General features: G+C 37.5%; 1 protein-coding gene across 1 annotated transcript in view; it reads left to right on the top strand.

Annotated features, from left to right (window-relative positions):
• The window catches only part of ERC1 (ELKS/RAB6-interacting/CAST family member 1), a 300,150-nt gene that overhangs the window by 122,734 nt on the left and 152,886 nt on the right, over positions 1 to 24,530 (top strand). The window contains exon 12 of the mRNA XM_074168034.1: positions 9,430 to 9,623. Coding sequence (XP_074024135.1) covers positions 9,430 to 9,623 — 194 coding nt within the window. The remainder of the gene's footprint in view (positions 1 to 9,429; positions 9,624 to 24,530) is intronic.

The raw sequence follows: 24,530 nt of genomic DNA, 5'->3' as shown, positions 1-24,530 counted from the left end.
ACAAAAAGCTGTAGTATGTCCTACCAGTCATGCTCAAAAAAAGCCTTCTAAGATGCTTTTACTTTTTGGCTGCGTTGGTCTAACTTGGTTTTTGTTTGGACAGCTTAATATTGTGCCAATATTTTTGTTTCCCTGTGCTTCAGTTGCTTGAAGTGTCCTGTAGCTTTCCTTTCATCTCCATTGTCCGTACATTTTCAGAGCAAGAATGTAGAATTTCCATGCAAATCAAGCTTCTTGTGTGAAAGTATTCTGTAACACCATGCACAGCAGCACATTAGAAATAATAATTAAGTTACAGCAAGTAAAAGATGGCTTAAAAACTTACGTAACCATTAAGCTCACTGGTACTATGTCAGTTTAATTTTGGATCCTATTACTAGCCTTCTGTTTGATGTCAAAGTGCACTCATTTCAAGGAGTGTTTGTATAATAACATCTTGATACCGTAAATTATGTAATCCAAAGTGTTTTTCATCAGAGATTTTTGTGACTGTGTGCATCAAAAATCGTGTTACGAAACTTTCAGAAGTCTGGTGTCTGCGTTACTCTCAACAATGTTCAGAGGAAATGTAGCTGTGTATCCTGACAATCATTGTCTGAAGGTCAGAGAGTTCCTGGTCCTTTTATACTTCAGTTTTTGCGACATCCTGTATTATAAATTAGTTTAACAGAGCAGATAATACAATGCATTTATGGGACTAGATTTGGGGAAAGAGTTGTACATTGGAACAGGCTGACCAGGGAAGTGGTGGAATCGGCATCCCTGGAGGTATTTAAAAGATGGGTAGATGTGGTGCTTAGCGACATGGTTTAGTGGTGGTTTTGGCAGTGCCAAGTTAATGGTTGGACTCAGTGATCTTAAAGGTCTCTTCCAACCTAGACAATTCTATGATTCTATGCGCAATAGGAAAAAGTATTTTGTTAAGACTATCAGAAATAACAATGAATAGTCAACTAAGGCATAAAAACTCCTACACTGCATTTTGAGTTTTTTATTATATGTAAAAGCAGTCATTAATAAATATTCTCAAGTATTTGGTGCACAAAGATTAGGGAAAAACTACATGTTTTTCTTAAAGGATGAAAGATTAGTGGATATGGAATTTACAGGATTTCATTATTTAGCATTTCATGATAAATATTTTATCCCCAAAGGTATTTTGTTTTCAGGTATGAAAAGGAGACTCAAGACTTTTCTGGTGAATTGATACATTCCTCCACTTTAAAATAATTTGCCAGCCTCCTATCCCATAGATTACACTGGTACAGTCTGTTACTAAGCTATAATTAGATTCTTTTATCACTTGTTTATGGTTTTGCCAAACTTTTAAAGTCTTTTAGCTGAAGTTTCTTATGTTGTTTGATTGAGTCTGAGATTTTGTTTGGTTTTTTGTCTTTTGGAAAGAAACTCTCAGCCATAACAGCTCACTGTTTTCAAAAACAAAATATAGAAATGTAGAAATATGTTAGTTTTAGTTGTTTTTTAACACTAGTGATTTGTTATTAAAAGATATTGTCTGTGTAACAGATATTTTTGATGCCCCTGTTTAAATCAATCTAAATCAGCTAATGGTTAAATGCATTGTCTATTTGCTCAGGAGAGATTTAGGAATGAAACTTCCCAAAGATTCCACCTGCACTGGTTATACCCCATCCTGGAGAGTGAGGAAGACCTGGGAAGGTCCCGAATGATGAATGACCTCTTCTAGGTCTGGTCATTTGAGCCGGCAGTAGCAATGCCAATGTGGTGGGTTGACCTTGGCTTGGACCTGGCCCACCAGGCCACTCTATCACTCCTCTCCTCAGCTGGACAGGGGAGAGAAAAGTACAGTGAAAGGCTTGTGGGTCGAGATAAGGAAGGGAGATCACTCAGCAATTACTGTCATGGGCAAAACACTCGACTTGGGAAAATTAATCTAGTTTATTATCAATCAAATCAGAGCAGGGTAATGAGAATTAAAAAACAAATCTTAAAATATCTTTCCCCCGTCCTCCCTTCTTCCTGGGCTCAACCTCACTCCTGATTTCTCTGCCTCCTTCCCTGAGCAGTGCAGGGGGATGGGGAATGGGAGTTGTGGTCAGTTCATCACATGTTGTCTCTTCCAGTCCTTCCTCTTCACAGTCTTCCCCTGCTCCAGTGTGGGGTCCCTCCCACAGGAGACAGTCCTCCCTGAACTTCTCCAACACGGGTCTTTCCCACAGGCTGCAGTTCTTCATGAACTGCTCCAGCGTGGGTCCCTTCCACAGGGTGCAGTCCTTCAAGAACAGACTGCTCCAGCACGGGTCGCCCATGGCATCACAAGTCCTGCCAGAAAACCTGCTCCAGTGTGGGCTTCTCTCTCCACGGGTCATAGGTCCTGCCAGGAGCCTTCTCCAGTGCAGACTCTCCATGGGGTCACAACCTCCTTTGGGCACATCCACTTGCTCCGGTGTGGCATCCTCCGTAGGCTGCAGGTGGGTATCTCTTCCACCATTAACCTCCATGGGCTGCAGGAGGACAGCCTGCCTCGCTATGGTCTTCACCACAGGCTGCAGAGGAATCTCTACTCCGGCACCTGGAGCACCTCCTCTCCCTTCTCCTTCAGTGACCTTCATGTCTGCAGAGTTGTTGCTCTCACATATTCTCACTCTTCTCCTCTGGCTGCTGTTGTGCGGCAGTTTTTCCCCTTCTTAAATATGTTCTCGCAGAGGTGCTACCACCGTTGCTGATGGACTCAGCTTTGGCCAGCAGTGGGTCTGTCTTGGAGCCAGCTGGCATTGGTTATATTGGACATGGAAGAAGCTTCTGGCATCTTACAGAAGCCACCCCTGTTAGCCCCCCCTCCACAAAACCTTGCCACGCAAACCCAGTACAGCTAAGTAGACTATTCACCAGATATCATGCTGGTTCCAGGCAGCTCCTTGATACAAATCCAGCAGAAGCAAGAATCAGTGTCTTGGTGTGCAGAACAGATCAGGACAAATAATCTGTTCGGACTGGAAGCTGGTACTGAAAGTTAGTCACTGGGAGGAGAAAAACAGATTGGATTTTGCTGCGGGAATGAGTAGATAGGATTACTACAAAAATTGTTCTGAGCCTTGGACTCGGGGAAGACATGGTATGAGGAGACAGTTGCATATGAGCAGAAGACATGGGACTACAGGTGCTGTTGGATAGAACTAACTGTGCAAAAAGAACACCCAAACCTGAAAAAAAAGTCATAGGTAAAGGATGAAGAGAAGTGGTAGATCAGTGCAATCTGCCTGGGTAAGAGGAGTGGAATTTGAACCTAAATAATGTTGATAAAAAGTTGGGGAAATGAGATTTAATACAAAAGGATTGTATTTGGTGCAAATAGGCAGGAGAATTTGTGTCTAGGAGAGTGTGTTCTCTACAAAACCTTTAATAGCATGCAAAATTTCTGAGACTCCCCATTACTCTTAAGTCAGAAAATATGAAATCTGCGAACAAATGGTGTGTTTTATTCCCCAGTATGATATAGCCAACACAGAGAATAAGGCACAAGAGGCTGTGGTTGCTTTTAAAGTTCCAGTCCTGTTGATGGTTTATGACAATGTCTGCATCAACTCATACAGTGAAAAGTTGGAGTGTTTTTCCCCCTGATTTTCTTATACCTAGAAAATTAAACTTACCTACTCTACCCATTCCAGAAACTTTGTTAAGATTCATTTTGAATTCCTAACATTCATTTTGAAAACTTAAATATCCACACACTAGGAGATGGCCAATACGCCATTGCATGGCCTTTCTCGTTTTTCACTGTGAGGTTGTCGTTAATAATATTCTATAACTAAGTTATTGTCTGCCAGACTCTTGCAGTCTTCAGTATTGTGTGAAAAACGCTCAAAGAATGAGCCAAAGTTATATTAGGAAGATGATAATCATCTAGAGAAGTTAGATGATAAATTATTTTTTATAATAGTAGGAAAGCGTTAAGAGAATAAGGCAGAATATTTTTGCATCTCAGTTTTTCACCTGCACAACAGGTATAGTGATGCATCCTCATTTCCCACTGGTGACGTTGAGAAGTGAAGTTAGTTACTGTTTGCCAAGAAATAGCCTACAGTCATGTTTAGTATGATAGAAAAAAAATCAGAATATTTTTTTTTTAGTGTCATTTGTATAATTTAGAGTAAATAAGGCATAGAGCGATACCTGAATATCAAAGAACAAATACCGAATATCTGCACATTACTTGAGTCATTCCCTTCTGTGCATTTAATGAAGCGCTGTTTCTGTAAAATAGTAACCTGTGGCCGGGTGAGTAAATTTTGGTTCAGATGAGGCGTGGGTAAGGGGGCTGAAGTACACTTACAAAGACAGCCGTCATCTGGCCATTTCCTTTCTGTCTTTGTACACATTTTGTGCTTGTGTGAATTCCAAGGAGAGCAAATTGTTAATGTTTAATAACAACAATGGGAACTCATATCTTTCTGAAGTCACCATTTTTTTCAGCAATGGATTTTCTCAAGGCATCTTTCTCTAACTATTTAGACTTTCAGCCTTCTTTAGTAAATGATTCCAACAAAATGCTTGCTTATTCAGTGTCAAAAATTTACAGTCACATTAACAGAGTTTAGCCGTTTAAAAGATCTTGTCAATAATAAGTTAACAAACAAGTCTTTGTGACAGACTCAAGTTTTTCTGGTACATAGTATATGAGAATTCTCTGAGCCTCTGACTTCCAGTACAGACTTCTTGAAAAGCTGTTACAACCCATGGTGTTTAGAGTGTTGGAACTAAAGGAGGAGCAAGTCTGGTTGTTTTTCAAATTTATAACTTTGTTGAAACTAATAAAGACATGATAGAAGGCAGCGCACACGTTTTATCACTTGAATTGCTGCCTTCATAATAGGAAGAATAAAGAAAATGGTTATATGTGTTTATCTTTTGCAGTAAATAGTCATAATATGTTTTTGTAATTGTGTGTGCATTTACTATTTTTGGAGATGTGAGGCACACTTGGAGGTAGGAGGGTGGATTAAAATGGGATTTCAGATTCTTGGGAACTTTTGCTTTGTGGCCAAAAGTTCTTGGCAACATTTGTACGTTAAATGTTAAACTGAATTTGCTGTCTCAATTCATAGGTAAAAGTAGAAAGTGTTTGCTGTGAATTATTTGCTGTTTGATTTAGTTAATCTTTTAGGAATATTGATTTGGAATTTTAGTCATAATGTTTAGAATTTTTACTTACATTTTAGAACTTTTAAAGCAGATTTGTGCTATTGTTTTCTTCCCTGCCTCTGGCAAACTTTAAGTTGTGTAAGATCACCTTTCCTCTTAGTAAAGATTTTTTTGGCACAAGAAATACCAACTTAGAAAATTCTTTTAAATGTGTTTTGTCGTCTTCTCCTTTCCATCTGTAAAGAGTGGTTATTTCTGTGAAACATTGGTCATCTTTGTTTTAGTTGTAGAAGTTGGCTTTGTCAGCTGATTCTGTGGAAGCAATAGAAGCTATAGTACATTTATTTGCGGAACAATCACTCTTTCTTTCATTCTTTAGGTACCTGAAGCACTCACCCCATCACTTACCACATTCCAGATGGGAAATGATGGCTAAGAGCAGAAAAGCAGAAAGATGTTAAACCACCTCTTAGTTTATAGACACTTTTAAGAACTTTAAGAGCATATCCAGAGTAGTAAGCTTAAACTATTTTTGGTCCTGAACCACTTAGAATATGAAATTAATTTCACACTGGCAAAGATTGATACTGACTAAATGAGCTTTGCTAATAAAAACATAGCTTAAGAAGGTGCTGCTTTCTAGCTAAAATGTGACTGTGTTTCTTATGCAGAATCAAAGATGCAAGTTTGATTGTGCCCTTGAAAGTAGCTTAAATTCACTTGTTTGACTCCACGCTGGAACAGACGTGGAGAGCTAATGACAGGGTCAGTAGTAACAGTTAAGAGGTTTAAAGTAGCCTCTGATTAGGTAAACTCAATGGCCTGTGTAGACATACATTTTCCTATTTGCCATTTGTCAGAGGAGAAAGTGCAATGTTCCCTTCACCCTAGACAAGCTGCTTTTTCAATTTATTTATCATACTTTTATATATTTTTGTATTTGTTTGTAACTATGCTAAGAAGTTGCAGATTTAGAAATACTGTCTCAGGCGGAGCTGAAAGTTGAACCTATTGAAGTGCACTTCTTGTAGTCTCTTAATACAGCAGAAACTGTCTTAGTACATTTGTCACTTTATATGTCCATTCTGTTTTGAAAATGAAATTACTGCCTTATTTTGGAATTTTTGTACACCTTTGGTGGGCAGGGGAAGTTGTATGTGATGGTTTTGGTTTGGTGTTTTTTGGGTTTTTTTTTTTTATTGTGAATATAGGAATTCATTATTTGTGTTTAACTTTCTTTTTGGTTAAAAAAAATAATACTGCTGAATTATTTCGCACAATGTTGCATTGGGAAGGTAGCCAATTTCTTCTGTTTCAAATCTTGATGTGAGTTTGTGGGAAACCTCTAAATGCATTGGTTTTCTTTTCTATACAATAAATGAATCCAGTAGGATTTTAGATATGGTCATGTAACACGTATTTTGTACATAACCCACAAAATGGACCAAAGTCACTCAGTCAGTAATTCACAACTCAGGAAGTGGTCTCCAGTTTACACCATATCACATAACGTTCTCTTTGTGTTAGGTGAAAGTATCCATACTTATGTGCATTATATACAAATAACATGTGTTATGTGTCTTAACTAATAATTTATGTCGTGTAAATAGCCCTTTCCTTCTATAAGAACCAGACACACTGACTTGTTGGCTAATTTTCTAAAAAAGAAAATTGATTTCCTCTTCTCAGTAGTGTCTCTTGGGTTGTTGCGGAGATGCTTTTATTAGCACAGAGTAATATAAATCAGGACTGTCCTGACAGTAGCATTGCATTAGGTCTTATAACTTATTTTGAATTAGAGAGTTTAGTAATCCAGGCTAGCAGCATAGCTGTGCTTTTTAAAAAGAAGTCTCTTGATTATCTGATTATGTATTTTGGATGACTTTAAAGAGCCTGGAGGAGTATTTGTTAAAACAAACAATTTGAGATGTTGGAAACCTACCTAAATCCAGTAGAGAAGAATTCAGGCTCTGTGTCTGGTGAAAACCAAACTTGACTCTATACATAGTGTCTCTTAGGAGAATATAAATACCCCCCAGCAGATTTATAGATGCTCCAAAAAAACCAGATTCCCAGTTCCTGCAAAACAGTATTTGGGAGGGGAGGATGGAGGTTTTGTTTGAAGTTTAGGTGTAGGTGAAAATAAATTTATTAAAATCAAATATTTCAGATTTCTTGCACGTTTGAAATCCCAATAAGGCATTTCAGGAACAGCCACCAACACTCTCCTTCAAAAGCAGAGCATGTTCCCTGATACTTGCGGCTGTTCATAGAACCAACACGCTTAACAGTCCCATTGCTGTGGTGTCCTCCTGGAGTCTGCATCATCTTGGCAACACATTATTTAGACTTCCACTTGCCTTAGAGAGTCCTTTCTACAGGTTCATAATTCGAAGTGCTTATGGGGCAGTAAGGAATCTGGAAGCATACTCAGCCCTACCTCCAAAAGGCTTCTCAAAGCTTCCAGGCTCACCAGGGATGCAAGTGCAGCTGAGTCTCAGTCAGAAGCTCAGAAGCAGGATTTTCACATTTTACAGATCAGTGACAGAGGAGCAGCAGGGCTTGACTTGAAAGCCTCTCAGAAGTGTGGAGCCTTTTGAGTCTTCCTTAGCACAATACCTCAGGAAGGGGTTCTGTTCTTCTGTGGTCATTGGGAACTGCTGTTGAGACCTGCCCAGGAGACCAGGGGATCTCATTCTAGGATAAAATTCCAGATTTCTGGAATTCCTGTTAAAAAAAACAAACAAACAACAAAACCAAAACAGTTTAGCATCAACCCTCAGGCAGGCTGCTGCAGGGCCAAGACCCTGGGATATGAAGCGTTCCAGTATTTGAACAACCAAGATCCATCCCAAGGTCATAGTCCCAGTAAAGACAGGCATCAAGGCATTCTACTGTCCTAGAATATTCTGCTCAATGCGGCTTTGGTTTTAACGGAGCTAATTAAAAACACGAAACTTCAAGGCAAAAATGTTGGGGTCAATGAACTTATATTTTCCACCAGTCTTATTTTACTGAATAACTAAACAGATTTAGCCAAATGTATTTTTTGCTGTTATCTGGTTTTTTGGAAGCAGCAGCTTCTAACCCAGAGGTTTATGCTGCTGCAGTTCTGTCCAATTACCTTTAAAGGCAACAGAGTCCTATCCTATTGGATTTAGACTTACTGTGCTTTGGAGCAGAACATTGGCAGCTTGTAAAACGTCTTTCCACAGCTGCACACAAAGAGGCAGGAAAATCCTGCAGTCTTATTTTCTGTTTTAGGTTTGTTTCAGAGAAGAGGAAGGCCTTGAGTTTGCAGGCAATCTTGGTTCCACCAAGCCTGCTATTCACAAAAGCAAATGTAAGCAATTTCAAAAGAGCTTTAATTGATATCAAATAGCAGTTCAAGATCCAAGAGCAGAGGGACAGGGGGAGAATGAAAAGATAGTCCTTAGTCTGCTGGTTTAAACTCCAGCATAAATATTACCTTTTCTTTGTCTTTAATATGCTTGGGAACTGTTGAATAAATTTTACTAATAAATTAACAAAACAAGCTGTTTAAATAAATAAATAAAGTTCTTAACTGGGTTGATTTTTTTCCTCAGTCCTCTGATGCTTTTTGTCCTCATAGCCTGATTTTAGAAGAAAACTTACTTCCTAGATAGCTAGGTGAAGATATTTTCAGTAGGTAGCCATACTCATTTTAGTCCTAGTCCTTACAGCCCAGATAACTAGCAAAGACTTCAGTACATCAGCACCATCTGTGCAAATCTATCTAACGCTTTGCACGCTGATGTCGTTCTTGAAAGCTATTAACCTGTTATTAGTTTTTCTAGATTATTTAGGTTAAAAGTACCTCAGATAACTTATTCTACAGTCATATTACTGTTCTAGAAGTGTATTTGAGGAATTTTTATGCAACTCACCCTTTGCTTTTTCTTTACTTTCAAAGGAGTTTATCTTTTTTCATATTTTTACTTCTTTCTTATGTCAATTCTGTTTCAGATCAAAAAATCACTTAATTTTTTTAGACCAAATTAAAAAAATTAGATTGTTTTCTGAATTTTACTTTCCTAGAAAGTATCACTCCATACTTAAAAGGTTCCATATACACTGTATATTTATTTCTGTGTAATAATTAATCTTGCAATTTTGAAAGAGATATCTAGGTACCATTTTTCCAGATTGCAGATGCAATGCAGACATGCATGACAATGCAGACAATGCAGACATCCAGATGTCTGATGCACAGACATCATGGTATCTGTAAAATATATATATCTGTGTGAATTAAGTGCTTTTTCTTGAACCTTTTTCTCACAGGCTCATGAGGCAACACTGGAGGCTAGGGCCAGCCCGGAACTGAGTGATCGTATGCAGCAGCTGGAAAGGGAGGTAACACGGTATCGGGAAGAATCTAGCAAGGCTCAAGCTGAAGTGGATCGTCTTCTTGAAATCTTGAAAGAGATGGAAAATGAGAAGAATGATAAGGATAAGAAGATAGCAGAATTGGAAAGGTGAGAATGGTATAAAGTTACTAGAGGAGCAAAAGAGCTGATTAAAGTTAGAGATAACTTAGTCCATTTTTCTTGTCTTAAAAACCTTAGAGTGCCTATTTTGGTAAATTGTAAGTGAAAAGATGTCTTACTGTGTGCTTTCATTACCTGGCTGCTCAAAAATAGTGCTGATATAGATAGAACTAGAAGGGTAGATAGACCTGTAAAGGAATGGAGACGGTAGGAAAAGTTTCCAACACTGTGGTGTGTTTGGAGATCAATTTGTTCTCTTGATTTAATAAATTCCTCAGGCATGGTTTTCCAAAAAACCAAGAAAAATTACTTTTAAGCGCTTGTGATGCTAGTTACTCAGGTTCTGTGGACAAGTGGCATTTAAACTCTTTGTACTGGTAGGGACACAGGTAAACTTTGGCTCATGCGAAGCCGAATGAGCAGATTTGCTTTTATCTAAATGAAATGTGATTCAGCACTTCTCAGCATTTTCCATCTTTTTGTTGGAGCCAGGGTGCTTGGATATTTTTCCTAGACTTCAGTATCCCAAACAAAAATTATAATTTATTATGGTTCCGTGACATTTGTATCACAATTATAAATAGTAGATCTTGAGAAAAATCTGAAACAGTTTGTTTTCTGTCATTTTTCTCACCTTACAGTGGGTCAAAAGGGAGTTTCTAAGCAGTAATACCTGTTGGGGGGGTTGTTTTTTATTTTTTTTACTTTACATTTCACAGTGAAGAATCACTAAGTTGGAACTGCAAAACAGAAATTTGATTATTCCCATTTGCCTTGTGCCACAATAGTCTTTCTGATTTCTATCCTGTCACTATTTAATTGCTCTGCATTTAGTGTTAGGAAGATTAGATGAACTGAGTAGAAGACCCTTCAGATTCTACATGATGGAAATTGTTACTGTTCTTTGGCTTGATGATAGTCAAATTATGGGCCCCTCTGAATAATTTGAAAAACTCCTTTCGAAGAAGTCCATTCTTTTTGCTTGAATGTGAGAGAGCTCTGAAACAGTTCAACTTGTCAGTTGGGTTTCTTCTCTCTTTGTAATGGTATCCTGTTAGCTTTCTTTAAGACGTTATGATGTTATTTAACCAAAATTCTCTATACTTATCGTGTAAGCTCAAATATCCAAAAGTGAAAGTATGTCCTTTTTAACTGTCTTCCCTTTTTTTTCTAAGTGATATAATATGATGTATTCAGCAGATCATTCAGGTAATAGGTTGATAGAGTAGGTGCATTAAGTATAGAACATGAAAAAGTTAAATAGCAGTTATAAGTCATATTTATCTGTGTGATTTTTTCAGTCCCTTAGAGGTGCCCACCTTGGGTGTTAAGTTCACCATGTCATCATCATAGGGCATCCAAGTTGACTAGGGATCAGGGTATAAGCAATAAAATTCTAATACAAGTAAGGTAAGGTATGGGGAAGAAATACATTCCTAGTGCCTTAATTATTTCTGTGTGCAGAAGTAATTATTGTTTAGGAAAAGCAAGTCAGAAATATTTATTATTCCTCAGCCTTATTCGTAGAGGAGATTGAAATGGCAGGAAGAGGATTTTCTTATGCACTTTTAATGGAATTCTGATTTTTTTTATTACATTAGCATTCAGAAACTCTAATCAAGATTGGGATTTGCAGTGTCAAACACTGAATAAAGACTTATAAGTAGCCCATAGTCAAAGAGTTTATAGTCTACAAAGCAAAAATAACAAAAGAAATGAAGATGGGCCTCCTTTTCTTTTACAGATAAAAGCATTGGCACGCAGTCTTCAAAGACTTAGGAACTTTTTATTTGAAAAGATGCGGTTCCAGAAATCTGCAAACCAATTATTGCTTTTCATGTTACAGTGTTACTTTCTTGCTGTTTCAGTCACAGACCAAACTCTTACTCTATCAATGAAAGCGTAAAATCCCCAAATGACTGGACGTCATTTCGTAACAATTTGGTGAATACCTTGGCTATTCGGTGCTATCCATTCCTTCTTACTACCTGGTCTTTGCTGTTATAAAAAAAATGGAGTGGTCCTCTTCTCTTTTTAACTTGTCATCTTTTTCACTAGCACTGAGGTAAAATAGAATATGTCTTCTTTTATTTCTAGTGATTAGAGTAGCTATTTGAGCTATGTCAAATAAAAAACTACTTTTGTTATCATGTGATTCCCAGTAACTGTGTAAATCAAGGGAAAAAAAAAATCTAAGAATATTTGTGTTCTCTAACTACGGCAAGTGGAAATGGAAAAGGTCTTCAAGATCTAGAGATCTAAGGTGTGTACTGTTAGTGTGGTGAATTAGTGAAGCATCAACACCTGAAATGATTTTTCGGGTGGAACTGTAATGTAATCACAGCACTGGAGAAAAAGGTACAAGGTTTTAGATACTTTGTAGTAAGGTCTTGACTAGTAATTTCTTTCTTTCTGAATAATTGTTGAACTTTTTATTTGGCCTTAGTTGTTTTCAGCTGCTACCCCAACCCCCTGTTCTCTGGAACCCTGCTTTCTCCTTGTGGGTTTTTACACAAAGCAGAGTTTTTTAACATGCCTATTAAACATATAGGTTGGTCCTAGTTTTGTCTGCTATGCTTGTTTATAAAGTATTCTTTCATGGCTGAACTGCTATATCTGGGCATGTTACATGGAATTTTTTTTTTAGAGCTAGAATCTTGGTTTCCTGAACAGAATAGGTAATTTTAGCTTGTAGAAGTCCTTCCTAAACTGTGGTCTATGCAGAGCAAGCTAAAAATTATCTTGACTTCTAATGCTTCTACAGCTGTTCAAACTCTGCTGTGCAAAGAAGAACCCTAGTGCTTGCAGAAGCGTTTGTCAGCAAGCAAAAAAGGGAATATTACTGTGCCTATCAGAAATGGTTATTTTTCTACGTAGAGAAAGATGAGAAGAAATAAGTCACATTCAGAGAATAACTATACTAACAAAAATGGGATTTTTTCAGAAGAGAGAGTTTCTCCCTGGAGTTTTTCCTTATGCTAGTTACATGTCTTGACTAGACATCGTCAGGAGAAGAGAAACAGTAACATGGTTTCATCCATAGAACAGATGAAATGAGTCACCTATTAGGGAGGTATGTATAAGGGAATAGAGAAGGAGAAAAGACAGGAGGAGAGGAAGATGAAATAAAAAGCAGGAAACTGTTCTCTTAAGCCTTTTCAATGATGGCAAATCTGCCTTCACTTCAAATTAAAATAAAGAGGAAAATGCTTCCACTCTTCAGTAACTGTTGCAATTAAAGGGTGGGGGACATTGTTTTTCAGCCATGAATGGGAGGAAAGGTACCAAAAAATACTGTATTAAATATGGTGCATGCAATGCAAAAGTTTGAAAAATACTCTAGAGATAACATGAGATTGAAAGCACAACTTCATTAATTTGTATTCTCTGTGGGCAGGATTTTGCTTCTTCTTACAGGAAGGTGGGCCATAAGTCCGCATTTCTTCTGTGGGTGAACAGCCCTATAAGTTTTGTTTCCGTCCCCAGATTGTGGTGGTGTAGAGGTTGTCGCAGCCGTCTGGTTATTCACTTTCTTTATAACTAACTGTTTGCTTTTTGTATTGCCATTCCACAATCTCCTGTCTCTCTGTAACTTTTCATTTTGTGTTCTGTTTCCTTCCTCGCTTTTTCTTTCCGTTTATACTGTCACGTCCTGGTTTCCACGAGTTGTTTTGTTTTGTACGTGCGGGGGTTTTTTTTGACTATGCCTTTTCTCAGAAAGCACGCCTCCCGCAAATTGCACCCTCCCTACCAGGTGTCAGTCCCTGCACCGCAACACGTAGGGGGGTTTGTGTGGGACTTCCTGGGAAAGTGAGTGCTCTGTAAGGCTTCTGTTTCCTACGGGGTGGAATGTCACTGCTGGCTGCCCGGCTGCTGCTGCTGCTGCTCTTTGGATCTGTTGCAATTATGCTTTTTTTTTTTTTTTCCTGAGGTCAAACAGGAACTAGTTATGTCAAGTACAAGCTCTAACAGTCTCTGCATTCAACTCATGTCACAGTGGTTCTGACCACAGTCCAAAGGAAGTTTGCTGCTATTCTTCCTGATTTAAACTCGACGGAAGCTGTTGCTTTTTATTCTAATTCTCTTGCTGTGTTTTCCCTCTGGTTCTAATCTCTGCTATCAATTCTGCCTTAACCAGCTAAAACTCAAGTGTTCTAAAATCTGTCATTGAGAGAGGTCAGAATTGCTTTATTCTTAGCTTTATTGTGATTATTATCCTGTAATAAAAAAAAGAAAAAAGAGAAAAGAACAAAAAATTATGCTAATCATCTCAGACATGGCCACCACAGCCTTCAGATGGTCATTTACACACAGAGATATTTGTGTGCATATATTCTGCAAATAAGAACTGATTCCTTAGGTACTTGAGAGGTGGCAGTAAATACATGTGTATGTGTTGCTTCAGAGGTAAGCACTGAGTGACTGTATATAGAAGTCCTGGTTCCAGTCACAGACTTGAAATTGATTTTAAATTGCCATGCTCGCTATGTATGATCGGTAGTCCTTGTAAGGACATAGGCCACCACTATTTTTTTCCTGAAGGAAACTTGACTTTGATTTGGGAACCAGTGAGACAGTGCCTGGCTTTGGAATACCAGCAGTCCCATTAAGGACAGACGAAAATGCTGGCTATTTTGAAAGAGAGATTTTCGGGGGGGGTTTCTGAATAGAATTTAAGAATGCCTTGTTCAAGAAGAAACCTTCAAACTTCTGATGTGTAGCAGCCAAAAGATACTTCTCATCTTAAATATTTCTTCTCAACAGTAAATAGAAATAAAAGATTAAAAAACATAGGGTCATCTAGAAGGAGCATTAAAATATGTGGATAGTAGAAAGAAGTATCTTACCCAGTATGTCCATAGGATGGTGATATGTTTGTGTAGTGATCTGTGAAGGATAGATGGAGGGAGAAATTAACTGCGTGTTCCATCAGCTTTATGGTTTCCTAGAACAGTGTAAAGGAAACTATACTAGTAAATTATGCCCTAAGCTTAAGTCAACAATCTGAAGTTGAAATACATATTTCAAACCACTTGTAATATCTTATAATATATTATATATAGATACTATATAGAGAGAGTATCTTATAATAATTGTCCTTGGTTTTTAAGTTGGTTGTTTCTGTGAATTTATAAGTAATTTTTTTAGAGAATTCCTAAACAAGAACCGCATCAGGGCATATAAGTAATTCAAAGTAAAAGAGACATTGTCAAATTAAAGAACAAGAGGTGTTTCTAAAGTCATAATCAGCGCCATTAAAGTTAGCCTTGACAGATGGTATGACTATAGCTCTGTATTACCATAGCTCATTAAAGTCCTCCAAAAAAAAAAAATTGAACTCTGATTCAGGCATAGGAAAAATTGAAATAATTAAATATCACTTTAAAACACTATAATCCATTTTGGTACCGTAAATCGTAAAAGCAAATCAAATATGTTTATGTCATGGTTGCATGGTATTATTACAAGGCAGAATTTTTTATTGTTGTTTCTCATCTACTTCCCTCAAAAATCCCTACTTTAAATGAATATTAAGATTCTAAGGTTAATAACCCAAAATTTAGGATTATCCAAAATGAAGATTGCAGTGTCATTTTAATTCACCTCTTCTGTGAGCTTATGTATCACAGTAAAGTGATACAGACTTTAACCATATGAACCAATTTTTTTCCACAAGAATGCTGTCCTTGGTGTGTGAAGGACGTAGCTTAAATTTACCCCCCAAAAATCCCGGGTGAGGCTGACACCTGTCATGGAAAATTACAACAGAATTTATTAATATTTGGCAAGCAACTGAAGACAAGGTCTTGTAATGGAAAGAAGTGGTCAGGCCCATAGCTAGTCCAGCTCCACCTCTGAGCACATGGATCTATTGAATATTAAGATTTTTGTCATTTTCAAGCCAAGAAATACTTCATCATTTCCAAGTTAAGTAATTTCTTTCTTCTCAGTCTTGCTTTATCTTCATACAAAATGAACATTAGGCCTGAAATCCCACATCAAGTTTCATAGAGGAAAAAATACATTTTATATCAACCTAACTACTCTAAACAGATAAGAATATAACATGCAGGCACTTTTACTTACAGGTACTTAACTTCAGGCATTTGAAAGTATGCCAATTTTCAGAAGGCAAGTGTCTGCCCTCTGGAAGTCAACCTTTGTTAAAGTGCCTTAAGATCAACACTCAGGCTCACTAATCGCTTTTGAAACCTGCATCTAAGAAAAGAAAAGAGAGAGAGAGAGATGCTGCCAGTAATTGCAAATCCATCTGTAGAGACCACCAAATAAAAAAGCCATCATAGTGATTTTACGGTGACTCCACAATCCATCCTCACCTTTTTCTTATATTGGGACATCCTTTTTCCATTTGTTCTTTTTTTTAGCTGTCCTTTATTTCCCATTCTCTCTCTTTTTCTGTATTTTGGGAGAAACTGAAACTTTGTTATATTGCAGAAACAGCTGTTTTAAAAACCAAGGTCAAAGAACCCCAATTAGTACAGCCAGTGAGATGGTCAGGGCTAGTACAGGCTTTGGCTGAATGAACTTGCAGCGTTATCCCATCATTGAACTACCTAAGCCTAGTACTTGCCCTAGTATTATTTCCGTGTTCAGTCTGGTAGGACTGACACTGTTAAACAGAGTGAGTCATCTCTAAAGACCTGAGTACAGAACATCTCCTCTGTTAAATTCAGCAATGGGCTGGAAGCATTGGTTAATCTACAATTCCAAGGCCAAGGATCTGGTCTTGAATCCTCCAAGAAGGACTTTACATTAGAGAAGTGCTTAGCAGCGTTGAAAAGCTCTGCTTGTGAACTTTTCTGAAAGCATCTTTTCCTGCCAAATTTCCTGTAGTGTTTAAGTCCTATTTGGTTTTGTCATTAAGTCGAGGTGGTTATCAAGCATTCCCTCTCACGCCTAAGTCCATTATCTGTAATGAATATAGGAGTTGTCATCTGATGATTTATACTATGCCTGAATTGTAGCAATTGTGGGTTTTATTTAGTAAATATCCCCCAATCCAACTGCTAGATCAGTAGAATGTTAAGAGCCATGATATAATTAAAGTAATTATAAAATGAGAGGAGAAAGAAAATGCTGTAAATAATGAGCCTAGTCTGCATATCAGAGTTTCGGTGTTACCTGTCTTGATTACGTCTCTTCAAAAGCTGTCTTGTAGCTTTGTTTCAGTCATAACGAAAAAAACCCTTTTATGCAACTGATACAGTAAAAATAAAAGTGGGAGATCCTTACGTAGTCTTGGACTACAGTAAGAACTAAAGGAAAATCCAGTAATCACCAAGTAAGCCAGTGAAATAGCAACATTAATTCTCCGTGGCCATCTGTGGTCATGTTTGTGCTCTTAGATCAGTGCATGGATGCACACACAAACCTTCCCTTTCTCCATCTCTTCTCTTTCCCTATAAATACCAACTAAAAAGAAACGAGAAGACCAGTCCTCATTCTTTTTACTAAAAAAAGGTGTCAAAAGTGGTAAACCTAAATAGCCTTTCTGCTTTGACCGATACAAGGAAGATCAAGTGCGTATTAATCCCTGTCAGACTACTTTGAAGGAATGACAAAGTGGTAAATATGCACAATCACTCACTGGCAAGCAAGCAGAATTCAAAGGTTGACTAGAAATCAATACATAAACTTGTCCCTAAGTACATCTGAGACTGATGTAGCGTACAAGTATGTGGAAAAAATTATACCTGGAATAATCAAGAGCTTTTCAAATATGTATATATATTCCTTAATTGAAATACTAAAGTGTTCACATCTCACCAACGATCGGATTTAAGTCGGCTACATCTTTAAATTAATGAGATGGCGTTTTAAAAGCTAATGGATTTCTCCAAGACCACCATTTGGTGTTACAATTGTATTGTCTCCCTGTGTGACTGTTGCATCGGAGTACACAGTTAATGGGGCTGGGCAGAAGCGCTGCTGCTGGATCTTGTAAGGAATGCTGCAAGTGTGTGTTCTTGCTCGAAGGGAAATGGTGCAAACTAAAAATTGTTATTTTGCTCTGTAATGGGCATGTCTCAGTACGTATCTGATCCTGCTTGCTTGAGGCTGCTTCGTGGGGCAGGTGCTTGCTGCGCTCCTCTGCTCAATTTCACTGATGTAGCCCCGTGCACTGAGGCTTCACCACCAGTCTGTAGCAGATCTCCATTGACTTCCTAATAGCTGGCAGTTTCAGGTATCTGTCTCAGTTTGAGTGATAGCATGGTTCCAGATTTTTTCTGATTTTAATGTGCTTTCAAAGGCAGCTGACATATTTCTCATCTCTGCTTGGATAAATATTAAGATTATCCTAAAATCCATGTTTTAAAAAAATATTTTGAGCTCCTGTAAAAAAAAAAAATGGAAAAAGGGGCTAGCAATTACACAAAATATATTTTTCTTTGGAAGAAATAATTTATTCCATAAGAAAATGAAGATGTAGCAATAGTTATTCTGCATTCAAATCCTGTACAGCTGGTTAAATAATACTTCTGTAGCATACAGAAAATTGCGTGTGACCTCAGCATAGCATTTCAGGTATTGTTTTGCTTTCATCTTGTGCCAGCAAAAGATGCTACCTTTAATAGCAGTTGAAAGAACAGTTATGGTTCATTCAAATTCTACAGGGCTATCCGGAATTCTAGCCTGTATTTTTTTTCACTGTTAAATTGAAGAAACAGTATCACAACATCATTAAAACGGAACCAGTAACTACAGAGGGTCTCTGAAACACAAAATGAGAAGTCTTAAACTTTCATCATCTGGATTCAATAACAGTAATAAAAAAAAAGACAAGCTTTTTCCCCCTTTATTTATTCCCATATCTAATCAAGCGTTTATTTTCATTTTTTGGTTCCCTTTTGTTAAATTTGTTTGACTAGTCGTAGTTCTGCAGCTCAGCTAGAGAGCATACTCTTGGATTTCAGTCAGAATTGTTATACATTTTTCGATGTGAATTAACTGAGGCTTTTGGAACATTATAACTTACTTCAAGATCAAACACTGAGATGTGGTATTTGGCATTTTGCAAGTCTCAGCTTTCCCGAAATCCCCAAATAACACAGCCTTTACAACAGCTGTCCTTGAAGAACTTGATTTGAAGAACGTTAGTTTATAAGCCAAAGAAAAGTATCTTCACACTAGTGTATCTGTTACAGACCAACAATAAACTTCTCGGCCATACCTTGCTCTGAAACTGCTGCTTGTACAAATTCAATATCCTATTGTTGCTTGTAAAATTTAGACCAGAAATAAGGAATTCAGATCTCATTTACATGGTTCCATACACCAAGAGTAATAAAGCATATAGCAATTAGCCTATCCTATAGAAATATTTTTCTCCAGACCATATCCTTCCTTTTTAGAGTGAAATTTTGCCATGGGAGAAGTACAATAAATGTCGTAGAAGCCAAATTGCCACTTTGGACAGCAGGACATTTACTTCTCCTCTCTTCTATTGACTGAAAAAGAATAAAGTTTAAAATCAGATGAAAAAGATCTGTATTTATGGCTCCTCCTTGACTTACCTTGCTGTTATCAGTGAAATTGACAGCAGATGCCTATGAAAAAATACTGGACATATTTGGGGGGTGGAGGGGAAGGAAAGCAATAATGAACATATGGGACCTCATGATATACAGGGAACTCCAGCATTTTGTCTTTGTCAATCCTGCTGTTGAACAATGTTGGAGAGAACTGTCGAATATATGCCTGTTTGGTCATTATTGTTTTTAGATTGCACCTTATATGGGAAAATTAAGACAGCAACACTGCAGGAAGAAGAGGCAGATGATTTCTGTACTTGCTTTTGGAAGAGCGACTTCAATGTCAAAATTAAGATGTACTTTCAGCTTTAACAAGTCTTCAGGACTTGAAGACTTTACTCCATGGTTGGGGTTTTTCTCCCTTCTATTCCCTTTTGACAAGTTTGGGTCATCTGCAGAAAAAGTGGAAAAAAAAATTGTGTGTCTTGCTCATGGAGAAAAAGTAAGCCCCTAGAAGATGGCATAAAGGGACGCATTATGGTTCATCTCAGATAGTCAAATTCCACATTTTCAAAATGTTTGTTAGAATTCTGGGAGAAGGATACTTGCTAGTGAGGTGATGTAAATCCAGAGTTTTCTACAGTTGGCTTATTTCCTTTTCCCAAAAACTGTTACATTTTTGAGACTATTTTCTCTACAGAAAGTTGCCTCTAAGTGAAATGGTGTAATCTAATATAAATGTTCTTTATTTTTGTTGTTTTGGTTTGTTTTTTTTTTTTAAATTACATGTCTATAAAACATGCAGCTCTTTGTGTTCGTGAAGGATTGTGTGTCTGTGTGTCATTACCTGATTTAGATCTGCTTGTTTTGTCCTGTATTCTTGAACTGCCTTATCTCTGGACACTGTTTTCACAAACTTTAACTCTTTTTCTTTCGCATCTCCTTCCTGGATTTGCTGCTTCCTTCAGCCTCACCTCAAGGTCAGTATTTACTTTTAATAAGGGTGTTTATAAGACTATATAAGACTATTCAGCTAAAACTAAGATCTCGCAGAAGATTGCACATCAAATTACATGATCCACAAAATAAAAGATTTGGTTAAGTCTGTGTAGGAGGATGGGTTGGATTTAGGGTGCACATTTAGAAGAAACTTATACATGAAGGAAAGAATTTATGTCAAACCACTGTAAATCAATGTTGTAGCAGACTGGGAAGAAGGGGGAAGACTTACGACTGAAACCTTTCAGGGGAAAAAGCTACAGGAACAGGAAGCTGAAGCAAGACAGTTTAAATATTACTGGGTTTACCTGTCACTTCAAGAAGAAAAAAGATTGACTATTAACCATAATCTCTGATGTATGCTGTTGAGTACAAACCAGTTAATTTAAAATACTAGTCATCCATACTTTAACTGCTGGATTTCTGTCATTGCAATTGTATCTGAAACCTTGCAGTGGTGTTGCAGAACTAGTTTTGGTGCAGTTTGAGTGTGTTGTGCTGTCAGAAAGAACCAAGGGTTGAGGGTTAAAGATAAGTAAATTAGCAAGAGGATAAATTTCTTGAAGGCACAAAGTGATAAACTGCTGAAAAAAACATCCCGAGAGACTACATTTTGAAGGCTTTCTGCCATGGCTCAATTTTTTATTTTCATATTTTAATAGAAGTTGCTAAACATAGATTTTGGGATTCCAGTAGAATAGCTAGGAGTGAACTACTCTGGCCTTCATAATACAAGTCAGAATACATTATCTGGTGACCCCCAGTTGCCTTTAAAAGGCTCTGAAATCATTTCGGATTCTAGTCTTTGCTGATAAAGTCTGTTTGGTAGAAAGCATCTGTGACTCCTGACGAAGGAATGATTATAATTGTTTCAGGCAGTGTCTTTGCCCAGAAAGCCACTACTTAATGACTAAAGTTCTGAGTTATCGACCAACATCCGGCTTTTCTATTCCTGATTAACACTGCGAAAAATGTGGTGGTGAGTGGAATCCCACGATGCTGCGATGCTGCTGACGCCTTTAAATTGTGTCGGCGTTCTGATCTTGGTTTGGCACAGACATTGCACTTGTGGCCTTGGCTGCATATTTTCCTTCCTCCCACAAACTGGAAAAAGATTGGAAGTTAATCATGTTGTTGTCCATCAATACCTTCTGTATTCAGTGTGTTGTACTGGCATACTTGTAATCGTTGGGGAGAGGAGAGCTGTCCTTGAATGACCCTCTTTTTTCTGATCCCAAAGAACAGAACTGCCAGGAAGCTTTTCTGCCCTGTGAGCATTCTCCTCTGAAACGCACACCGTGTCTTTTCTTGCATGAACAGGACTTCTGTTGGGTAGTCTGTATTTGCTGGTTGCTACCATTAGTGGCGTTTGTGCTTTGTTTGGCAGATATAGTCCTAAACGTTGTAGAATCCATCCGTCAAAGATATTTCTGCTTCAGTCCAGATGGCTATAGGTTTTTATCAATACCTGCACCTATGCTGGAATTTGTGATGATCAAGAGGGGGAACTATTTTTAGGGTGTGGTTTGGATGGGTTTTTTTCTGAGACCTGGCATGATTTCTCTATCCCCAAACAGTGTAACCATAACTTTCATTTTTCTCATTTAGAGCCTATTGTAAAATTTGGCTAGAGAAGATATGACTGCAGTTTGAGGTGACCAAGTGTTAGGATCTTTGAAGAGTTTTCTGATAAGACATTGAAGAGATTGTCCATTCTGTCCTTATAGTTTATTAGTGCTTTTACTGATATTTTTTTCTTCATTTTTTAAAATTGATTGCTATGATGTCTAGTTGCTGCAGTTTTAATATATTTCTTAAAATAAATCAAGGAAATCAAGGGAATAGGTGGAATGACTGCTTTTGGAACTACAAAATCCCTTCTGGACAGAAACACAATGAAAAGATTCTCCTAAGGACAAGCAGGAAAATTACAGGGGTTGCAGGAGCACTTGTCTTCTTTCCTGTACATTTCAGTGATTGCCTAATTACTGTTAACTGCAACATATGAAAAAATAGCCATTCTGGGATGTTACATTCTACATTGGAAGCTACTAGGGGAACCATAACTTTATTTTCCTCTTAATGGTGTAAAGCATTTATTTTGTTCAGGCATCAAAGCAAATTTGTCTTCCTGCAAAAGAACTGAATGTGTGAAAACACGTGTTGGATATGTCTGTTTTCTAGAAACAGGAAGAAATACTCTGAATTATATCTGTTCTCATCAAGAACAGCTTTGCTTACTGTAATCAGTGCAAAACCTCTGAATTTTCTGATCTATTAAGCTTTCATCATCTCTCTTCTGTTGATAAAACTCAGTGAACCAGAACGTAATAGTGTAATCCGCATCACTGTTGCTGTTATGATGTACTTACTGCTCAGAAGTCTAAGGGCCTAGAGTGGATGTCACACTGATTCAGAGTAAATAAAATAGACTTGGAAGGCTTGGAGATTAAAGCAGTTTTCCATAAGGGGTTTTTGCCAGGCATCTCTGTTGATGACAGCTTTACATAAAGAACTATCCAATGCTGAGTTCAAGAGTAACAAGCCCAATAATACTATTCTGCTGTCATTACATGCAGCAGTGGAAAAAATAGGAAAATACCATGTCATATGCTATAGTTCTTTTAAGTGGTTCTTATCTATACATGTGACAAAAGTTGAGATGGAAAAGATAACAAGATGAAAAAATCAGGTGCTGTAGAGAGCAACTGCATACTTTTCAATGAAAGAATGAGCTATATTGGTAAAGCAAAAGCAAGATTTCTAGCTTCAAATTGGGTAATAAACGGCTTAACTGCATTGTTGGTTTTTGGTTGGTTTTTTTTGCATTTAGCTTTAATTTATCACCGTTATTTATATCTTGTCTGCTGAATAACGTTGAACATGCTATTTATCAACCATTTATCTTTGTAGTGTGACACTGGAATGGAAAAATAGCTGGAATTGCAGGACAGGAGGCTTGTCTTCTAGTGTCCTGCTTTGTACTGGCAAACTGTCTATTAGTTCACATCACATGGTTAATTGTACTGACTGTCATATTTTGAAGCAAGTAATCTAGATCTTAAGAAAAACAAGTTTTCTGGATTTTTTGCTATACCAAAGAAAATTTGATGCAACAGGAAGTAATAAAAAAAATACTGTAAACCTTATTTCCACATAGCAAAGTGGCTTGGTGATTAGATGAGGGCAGGCTGGTGGCATGAATCCAAATAAAAGTCTCTGCTGTGAGTGTCCATATAAAATTAAATGTCAGTGTAGCAACTCAAGTGTGGCCTTATGAAATGAAAGTAAAAACAAAATACTAAATCTGAGGGGATTATTTCAGTCCTTTTTCCAGAGTCCTAAATTTATGTTAAACAGAACACATCTAACCACCAAAGACATATTTAAAACACATCATTCTTCTATAAGGAAATGACAGATGATACCGCATAGAAAGTTAACCAAATAGAGGAAGCTTGGGATTCTATTCAATAATTACAAAAAAAAAAAAAAAAAAAAAGAAGCAGTTAGTTACAGGCTATAGTTTGGTACCTGTGGGTTTTTCATTGTGATGGAAATAACTTTGTACACTGCGCCATATGCTGTATCTTCAGGAAGCTGTGTATCTGAGTACTGAGAAAACATCTGGGCTGTCAGGAGGAATATCACTGGTAGTGTGGCTGGCTCTTTAGTTTCATACCTTCAGGAGAGTCTGGTCTTCATTCTGCCACCACGCTGATCATTAAACACATGAGGAAATGGTAAAAATTTTAAGCATTTCCAGTCAGCAATGGTTAGTTTTAGCTCAGCAAAGTCAGATACATTGTGTACAAAGAAGTTTCCACTGGAATTTCCTTGGTCATCTGAAAATGACAACCTCTAGTAGTTGTTTACTGCTTAATAGATTTTTTTTCTTTAATTCTACTTAGAGCAAAACCAGCTTTATGGAATTCTTTACATTAAAAGGTACTCTGCTTGTAAGAGTTGTCTATTCCTTGTGAGTGAGAAGTAAGGCATCCGCAGGATGATAGCGGGGAAAGGAAGAAATGAAGGTGTCAGACTTGCTGTCTGTGAAGCTTGGGTGGTGAAGACCAGGGCATAAAATAGAGCTGTAGTTTTCCTTAAAACAGGTCAGTGCCATAACCTTTTGAATTTGCTTTAGGTATAGTGATTATCAGAGCTTTCTTCCTCCGTTTGAAGTGGAATCTGTAGCTTTTCTGTCAAAGGTCCTCTTTTCTTGCCTCATTTCAGTGCATCTTAACAAAGCCAAATTATTCACAGCTGCACATCATCTCAGAATTCTCTCACTTTTCTGCAGTCTCGCATCATCTGATTTCTTTCCTGTTACCTGCTGAAATTAATTTAATTATATGAGACACTGATGAGTTGTTTTTCTTTTTGTGTTACTGCTCTAATTTCA

Source organism: Numenius arquata, chromosome 2, assembly GCF_964106895.1.
Source record: "Numenius arquata chromosome 2, bNumArq3.hap1.1, whole genome shotgun sequence".
Lineage (NCBI taxonomy): Eukaryota > Metazoa > Chordata > Aves > Charadriiformes > Scolopacidae > Numenius > Numenius arquata.
This window is presented reverse-complemented; position numbering and strand designations above follow the sequence as displayed.